At 46.4% G+C, this 8,186-nt stretch overlaps 1 protein-coding gene across 1 annotated transcript; it reads left to right on the forward strand.

Moving 5' to 3' along the window:
* The first annotated feature begins 801 nt into the window (after positions 1 to 801).
* Positions 802 to 7,972, forward strand: LOC309375761 (UPF0500 protein C1orf216 homolog). Its single transcript, XM_081921659.1, has 2 exons — positions 802 to 967; positions 2,841 to 7,972. The coding sequence occupies exon 2, from the start codon at positions 2,857 to 2,859 to the stop codon at positions 3,766 to 3,768; it is 912 nt and encodes a 303-aa protein (XP_081777785.1). The 5' UTR covers positions 802 to 967; positions 2,841 to 2,856; the 3' UTR covers positions 3,769 to 7,972.
* Positions 7,973 to 8,186: the final 214 nt, after the last annotated feature.

Raw genomic sequence — 8,186 nt, forward strand, 5'->3', positions numbered from 1 at the left:
GATGATTGGAATTGTAGTTCCAAAGCATCTGGAGGGCCACGTATGGCCATCACTGGTCTACACTGACTTTCAGCAGCTCTTCAGGACTTCAGACGGGCCCAGTACCTGGAGATGCCAGGGGTTGAATCAAGGAGTGTTTATATGAAACCAGATGCTCCACCACTGAACCACAACCCTCCCCCATGGTATTCACGCCCTCTGATATTGGAGAGGGGTGTGTGTGTGTGTGTGTGTGTGTGTATATATACACACACACACACACATGCATACACTCATGCGCAAGTATACACATACATAGCATTCAATCTCGTGTATAAGTTGAAATCATCATCATCATCATCATCCCCGCGGCCCGCCTTTCCCCGGCACACTCTGAGTCGGTCCACCGCAGAGAGTTTTGCCATGTGATTTACCCGTGTCTGTCGACCAAGAGAAGCCGTAAGGAGTTATTTACGCACGTTGGCGCTCCTCTCGATTAGCGGCCAGAATGCCAGCAGCAGGTCGGTTTCGCCCCCAAATACTCCCACCTTCTTTCCCCCTCGCATTTTCTACACGCTAGTTTGGGTCGTGTGAACTGGCCCGGGCAGGCGGCGGCGGTGCGTGTGTGGAGGCGCTAGCTACTCTTCCGGAAACCAGTCCAGCACTGGTCTTGGGCCCTCTCTGGCTGCGGGCAGAGGAGGTGCTGTGGCGGCGCTGCCTTGCTGTCGTGCTCCCAAGCGGCGGTCCTGTGTGGCTGCAGAGCGCGCCATTCACAGCTCGGCCGCCGAGCTCTCTCCTCCTCCCGCTGCGTGCCAGCAGTACCAGCAGCAGCAGCAGCAACCTTGCCTGCTCTAGGAAGCGGGCAGCCCGTGACGCTTTCCTGCTTCATTGCCTAATGCGATTTCCGTTCTCCAGAAGCTCAGCGGCAAGAGACGCAGACTGAAACACCCCCCACCCCTCCCCACTGATTTTCTGCAAGGCTCTAGCGGTGAGTGCCGGTTACATGCCTGGTTATAGCAAGCGAGAAAGCTGCGAGGGGCTGGCGCACTGACACACACAGAGCGGCGGCGGGGTGGTGGTGGTGGTTGCAACCAGATCCCCTTCGGTGCCAAAGCTGGGACAAAACTACATCATATTCCCTGTTTGCTTGTGAAAGGATTTTTGCAGCAGCGACCGTGCCTTTCTGCGCAACCACTTGCGTTTGGCAAGATGCCAGATGGACGCCCCCGCTCCTTTGCTGAATTCGTGTGTCGTAAAGTTAAACAATGTGGGGTCGAGAGAGGATTAGGACCGGTGTGTTTGTGTGTGTAGACAAAACTGCTACAAGCTTAGGAGGTATTTAGGTGCAGGGGTGGAAACTGCCCAGCCTCCCCTTAGACTGTGTATAGCAGGGAGAGGGAAGCTGTGCCCCTCCAGATGGGGACTCCGACTCCCATCATCCCTGATCACTGGCAAGGTTTAGGAGCTGGACTCCAGCAACATATGGAGGGCCACAAGTTCCCCATCCTTGCTGAGCAGCAGCCTTTGCCAGTCTTGTGCCCTCCAGATGTAGCTGGACTCCAGCTCCCATCACCATATGGGTCTGGCTGGGGCTGATGGGAGTTGTAGATCAACAACATCTGGAGGGTACCAGGTTGGCAAAAACTGCTGTATGGGAATCAGCTGTGCTGCAGCTGAGTAGCAGAGTCTCTCTGTTTATAGGCCTCATTACCCTCTGCTCAGTTGTTTAGTTTGTCCATGAGTTGCCCAGTGTTCATTTTGCAACCTCCAGGACACCCCAGGCCCCCAAACCTACTGCCTTTGCCTTGTTTGGCCTGTAATCTGCCTAAAGTCATGTAAATACTTTGGGTTGGTGAACTAAATTGTTTTTACAATGGTGGTGCATGAAGGCAAGCAGGAATAACTCTGCACCCCATCAGCCTGCAGAAGATGCTCTGAGAAACAGGTCACTGGCCGCTTAAAAATTGTTACCAGCTCTTGGTCAAAGAGTGGGGAACCTGTGTGTCTCTTGATGTTGTTGGGCTCCAACTCTTAATGCCCCTGCCAGCATGGCCCGTGGTCAGGGGTGATGGGAGTTGTAAGTCAGCAAAAACATTAGAGAGCCATGAGCCCCACCCTGCCCCAGCTGTAGGTGACTTCCATCTCCACTGTCTTTCTGTCTGTAAAAAGTCACAGCCAACAGCCTCTCTTCAAGTCATGTTGTAGGTGTTTTATTTTTTTAAAAAATATATTGCATGCTACCGCCAGGGTTTGCCAAAGTTCCACAGCCTGAGGCAATGACATTGCTGGGGTGCAAATTTGGAAGGAACAGAAAAAGAAAGAAACCAAATTGTGTGTCCTCTGCGGATGTGTGCCTTATCACAGCCTCTCAAAATGGTTTACCACCCAATTGTGACTTGTGGGGTTTCAGCTGAGGGCTGTTTCACACATGGCACAGACCAGGAGATGGGGAACCTGTGGCTCTTCAGATGTTGTTGGGCTCCAGCTCCCATCAACCTTGACCATTGGCCATGTTAGCAGATTGGAGTCCCACAACATCTGGAGGCCACAGGTTTCCCATTCTTGACATAGTCCAAAAAAGGCCCTTAGTGGTGGAAGCTATGCTCTGTCCACAGGTCAGAGGTATTATGCCTCTGAATACAAGTTGCTGGAAACTGCAAGAAGGGGGAGCACTTTGTGCTGAAGTCCTGCTTGCAGGTTTCCCACAGGCACCTGGTTGGCCACTGTGAGAAGAAGATGCTGAACTAGATGGGCCATTGGCCCATCCAGCAGGCTCTGCTTATGTTCTTACATGGATGTGATCTGCGTGTGGGTTACACATTTTGTTCCTATATTTCTCTCTCTTACTCTCTTTTCCCCAGCTGGGAGGGTGCACAGATGTTCGCCATGTGTCAGCCAGAGATACCCATTAACCCGCTGTTCAATGAGGCAAAGGGGAACTCTCAACTGGACACTGCTTACCTTGGTGGAAGGGACTGTCGGCCAGATACAAACCTCAATTTCATGGGCAAGGAAGCCTATGACACCAATGAGAACTGGAGCCAGTGCACACCAGGGGAATCGGAGCAGCGAGGAGGGAACAATGAACCTGAGGCATCTGATAACCAAATAGTGCTCATGCAGAGGCAAATTGCAATGAGCCAACCACAGGATGTCCCCCAGGGCTTGAAGTCTGGTGGCATGTCCTTCGCCTCTGAAGAAGAAGAGGAGGAGGAGGAGGAAGAAGAAGAAGAGGAGGAGGAAGAGGACATCCGCAGACCTCCAGAAGGAGCAGAAGTCAATGACCCAGAGCATGAGAAGGTGGTGACCAAGGAGAGGATAAAAGAAAGGAAGCTGGCCAGCTCCCCTTTAGAAGACAATGGTTATGCCAGCAGTTCCCTAAGCATTGATAGTCCTGACAGTGGGGCAGCCAGTGCTTGGGACATGCTTGCTGTTGCCACTGAAGACTGGAAGGGTCATGGAGAACCATGTTCCGCTGCTGAAGCTGAGCCAGAGAACTCTCCTCCTAGTTCCGAGACCCTCTTCCCAGCACTGGCTGAGGCTTTCCGCAATCTTCAGGACAAGAAGAAGTTCAAGGAGCAGGAGAAAGAGAAGCACCATGTCCACTTGGTGATGTATCGTCGCCTGGCTTTGCTCCGCTGGATCCGCAGCCTCCAGCAGAAGGTGGTTGACCAGCAAAACCGGCTGCAGGAGAGCTTTGACACCATCTTGGACAACCGCAAGGAACTCATTCGATGTGTCCAGCAAGGCATGGGTTATGCCAAGAACCCAGCTCAGGCAGAATTGTAAAGGACATGACACGCATTCGCACTTTTCTCTTTCTGTGGGCCCTTCAGTCCTTAGCTTGGTCACACAAGCGAGGTGCCTACAGATTTCCATATTTGCATGGGTGGGAGACTTGTGCTTTTTAAAATGTTTGATGTTCCTCCTGTGGTATACCAGAGCATCAGTAGCCCACTGAGCATGGGCATTTTGAGCCCAGCACATGGCCCATATTATTTACAAGTAGATGCAATTTTTCAAGCTTGTTTCACTCTTCATTTTGGTGCATGGCTTCTCTTGGTGAAATACAAACACAGTGGATAGCAAAATGGAATACAAAGAATCTGATCCTATGACAAGGTCTCAAGAACATGAATAAAAGCTGGGAAAGACATTGGCATATATGCCTTGAAGCCTGATGTCTGGGACCAGGAGAAAGGAGCTTGAAAGGGGTCAGTTGCCATTGGCCTTTATGCCCTGTGTTGGAGAAAGGAACTTCAATCTGGCTCAAACCATGATACAAACAGTTTGGAGCAAAATCCTCATGATCCTGAATATCAGGTGATGCAAGATAGCCAATCCTGATATGTTGCCCGCTGCAGCTTCTAGATTCCCCGAGTCTGAGCTACTTATTTTTCTAAGTGAAGCCAGAAGGCTACCCCACTGTGCTTCCAGGTTGTTTTCCTGCTTCCTGCCTTCTACACCGTCTCCTGGTCATTTCCCTGTCATACAATCATAGAATTCTAGAGTTTCATTTAGTCTAACCCCCCGCAATGCAGGCATCACAGCTAAAGAATCACTGACAGATGGCCATCCAACCTCTGTTTAAAAACCTTCAGTGAAGGACAGTTCACCACCATCTGAAGCAGTCCGTTCCACTGTTGAACAGCATTTACAGTCAGGAAGTTCTTCCTAATGTTTAGTTGGAATCTCCTTTCTTGTAATTTGAACCTCTGGAGCAGCAAAAAACAAGCTTGCTCCATCTTCCTTTTGTACTTGTCAACTGCAGAAATAGTGGTGTTGGTTCTGTTTCCCATCCAGGTCCAAGCTATCTGTCCTATTCCATTTCCTATTCTGCTTCCAGGTACCTCCAGCATATTCACGCACTGCTGATCCTGCTAGCACTAAAAACAAGGTGCCCAAAACGAAAAAAAAAAGCATGGAGAGATTTCGAATGATCAGAAAATGTGGCTAGCTCTCATGATTATTTTTCTGCTTTTTATTTTTTTAATAACCATTGTTGATTCCGTCCCTGCTGCCGCCCCAGTTAGTGTGGGTTGACTTTGCATGCACAGGGTATTGCTTTTGTTCATAGATTAGCATGTGTCCCCAAAAAACCCTCACATGCAAACTACCCCAAAGTTGTTAAGCTTTCCGATTCTGCGCCAATCCTTGAGGATGTGCTGAACCATTTCACAAGTCTGAATGTACAGGTTCAAATGCATAATTGCATTGTCTGCAAAAACTGCACCTTTTATGGATTTTGATCCTATAAGACAACATTCTTGTGACAGAATACTGGCTTTCTGCTTGCAAGATGTCTTACAGTATTTAAGTTTTAAAAGCATTTATATTTTGCATTTCCTCTAGTGGAAATAAGAGCTAAAATACAACCCTGGTGGTCTAGGCTTTTAGGGCTATTGCTCTAACTGTTTTCTCTAAATAAATTAAACCAAATCAATATTTTTGCTTTGCACCAAAAGGAAAGTTGTTCTCAAGAAATATTCTGGACTAATGTCCAGAGACTCGTTATTTGTTATGATTGTTGCTATGTCTTGGGAAGGTGTCAGTCCAGTTGCACAACTGCAAAAGCACGCAATGTTGGATCTTGTTGGTGAACAATGACTGTCACATGGCTCAAAGCTTATGAAAACTGGGAGTGTGCAGCCAGCTGGAGCGTGTCCAAAGCAGCAGGTTCCTGCCCACCCTGCATGTGTCTGACGCCAAATGGTTTTTAATAAAACAGGTTGAATACGTCTAGCCTGCTAGAAGAATGGACAAGACACTGTCTCTCCAGCTGAAATCTTTTGTAAAGTTTTCAGACCTACCAGTCCCATCTGGTCCAAATGGTGTCAGGTGCAGTACAGTGATCTGGCAAGGAGGGAAGTTGTTTCTTCCTGGCTGTCTTTCCAACTATTATAACTTTTTGGGTCTTGAATATTTTCACTGCTGCTGTCCAATATATTAAAGTTGGGCTTGTTTTTTTTAAGCTGTCAGGGCTGGAACAGCTGTCACCTAGTCAAATATTGCCAGTGGACCAACCTTGGTCAGAAACTGTCAAACATTTCGAGGTGCTAAATATTTAAGAGTTAGCTCTAGTGCAATGGGATTTCCCCCTTTCCCCTCTGCATGCATGATTCTGCTCTGAAGGATTGGGGGGGGGGGAACCAGAACTGATTTAAGAGGCACCTGCGGTGCTGCAGGGAGGAGATGGGGAGAACATTATGTTGCACAAGGAGAAGTCCTGCTGAAACATTGTCCTTGTCACTACGTTGAATACAACACTTCATGTTTAAGTGCCCTGTGGTCTGGAAAGTGGGCTCACCTGCATGGACTTTTGTTGCACTTAGAAGTAGCCACCTCCTGCCCCCTTCTCTCTTGAGAGGCTTGGTCCTCTCACATCCCTCTCTGTCTTGCTTCTGCTGTTGGAACATATGCTGTTACCTGTGGCCCTCCAGATGTTGTGTCTAGTGTATAGGATAACAGGAGCACAGGCTTCCTCTCCCATTACTGTAACTATTCGGGCATCAGTTGGTAATATTGAACTTGAGAACTGCCTAAGGGTTTTGTTTTGTTGCTGTTGTTTTGTAGACTGATGAAAATCCAACCTTAACATGAAAGCATCTCCCATAATTGAACCTGTCTTTGGACCAAGTCCATAGGGTTGTATCCAACATTAGCCATACTTGGTGGAGACCTAGTTGAATGAATGGGCATGACAAACTTAGGTCCATTAATTTCAATAGGTCTATTCTGAATAGAACTTAGTTGGATACAATCCCTAGTCTTTAAGATGCATTCGTGTTTAAAGCTGCTACCCCACTGACCTTTGTTTAAATTATATTCAAGTTTTACTTGTTACATGCAGAGTATTTTTTTGAATGTCATGTGTTTACTTTTAGACTTTTTAAAAAATGCAGATAGCTCTATTTATAGTATATATATATCTATGTATTTTAAACAACTGGTGCCATATCAAGAAACTCAAATCCTTGGGTTGGGTTGAGGTGAGAATGAGTCTCAACTCTGATGTTTTATCAGGCTGAAGAGAATGAAGATTATGCGTCCAACATCAAAGACAAGAGGGATTTTGATGTGAAATGTATGTTACTGTTGTGTATTTTTTTACAAAATGAATTTATTGCATAGTATAACATATTTATATCAGGAGACTGGATTAGTGGCATGAATTAGCATTACTACCTGGGAGTATTTGTTGTTATTTGCAATCAGTAATGCAAATTAGGAACAATACTGCACATGTCACCAAAAGATGAAAAGAAAATTCAGTTCTGATTATGGGCAAAACATTATTATTATTATTACTTACTTTTAAACCACCCTTTTACCTATAGGATCCCAGGGTGGTTTACAAAACAGATAAAATACAACATCACAGAACAGTATTTAAATAGCTAAAAACCTTCTTACCAAAACTCAAAAATGACAATGTGATACATTCCATACTGCAAGTGTTTGTTCTGAGCAAAATAATCCACAAGACCATAAAGTGAGAACTTGCTGTTCATTCCCTGGGGAAGGCATTTGAATGTAGAGCTCTAGGACATGCTCATATATGGCCATATTGTGGTAGCTGGAGCACCAAAAAGTTTGCCTCTAATGCTAGAAGCTGCTGGGAGCAGAAGCTGCATTTTTAAAATGGTATTTCTGCACTGATTAGGATCGCTCTGTTGTGGGTAATGGTCCAGTCAGAAATGATGGAAGATTCTATAGCTATATGACTGCTTTAAACTGATTTAATAGTCATTCCCCTTTCCCAGTTTTTAGGGTATGGTGGGAGGAGTCACGTACAGATCTCTGGGCGCCCTACCAAACTATAATTCCCAGTGTCCATTCCTGGATGCCACTAAACGGGTAAAAGCTTGCTATGTTTGTGGTGTAGTACAGGCTATTATGTATAAATGGGTGGTTTTTGTATGTGCAATAAGTAAGCATGTGTATTGCTTGTATGTTATTTTTCATTTAAAATAAAAAGTCCACATGCCTGCTCTTTGGTTGTAGGATGTTGCATATTCTGTAAATGGAAAACAGGAAAGTGTGATACTTTTGTAGGAACATGCCTGCTGTACAGAGGTAAAATTCACATTTGCTGCTCAACCTACCTTTGCCTCTGGGCCGGCCCACCATGGGCATGTGACCCTTCGAAGGGTTTCTAGAAAGGAATGTGGCTCTTGGGCTGAAAATGTTTCCCCATGCCTGATCTG

This window comes from Podarcis melisellensis (assembly GCF_964234715.1).
Source record: "Podarcis melisellensis genome assembly, chromosome: 8".
NCBI classification, from domain to species: domain Eukaryota; kingdom Metazoa; phylum Chordata; class Lepidosauria; order Squamata; family Lacertidae; genus Podarcis; species Podarcis melisellensis.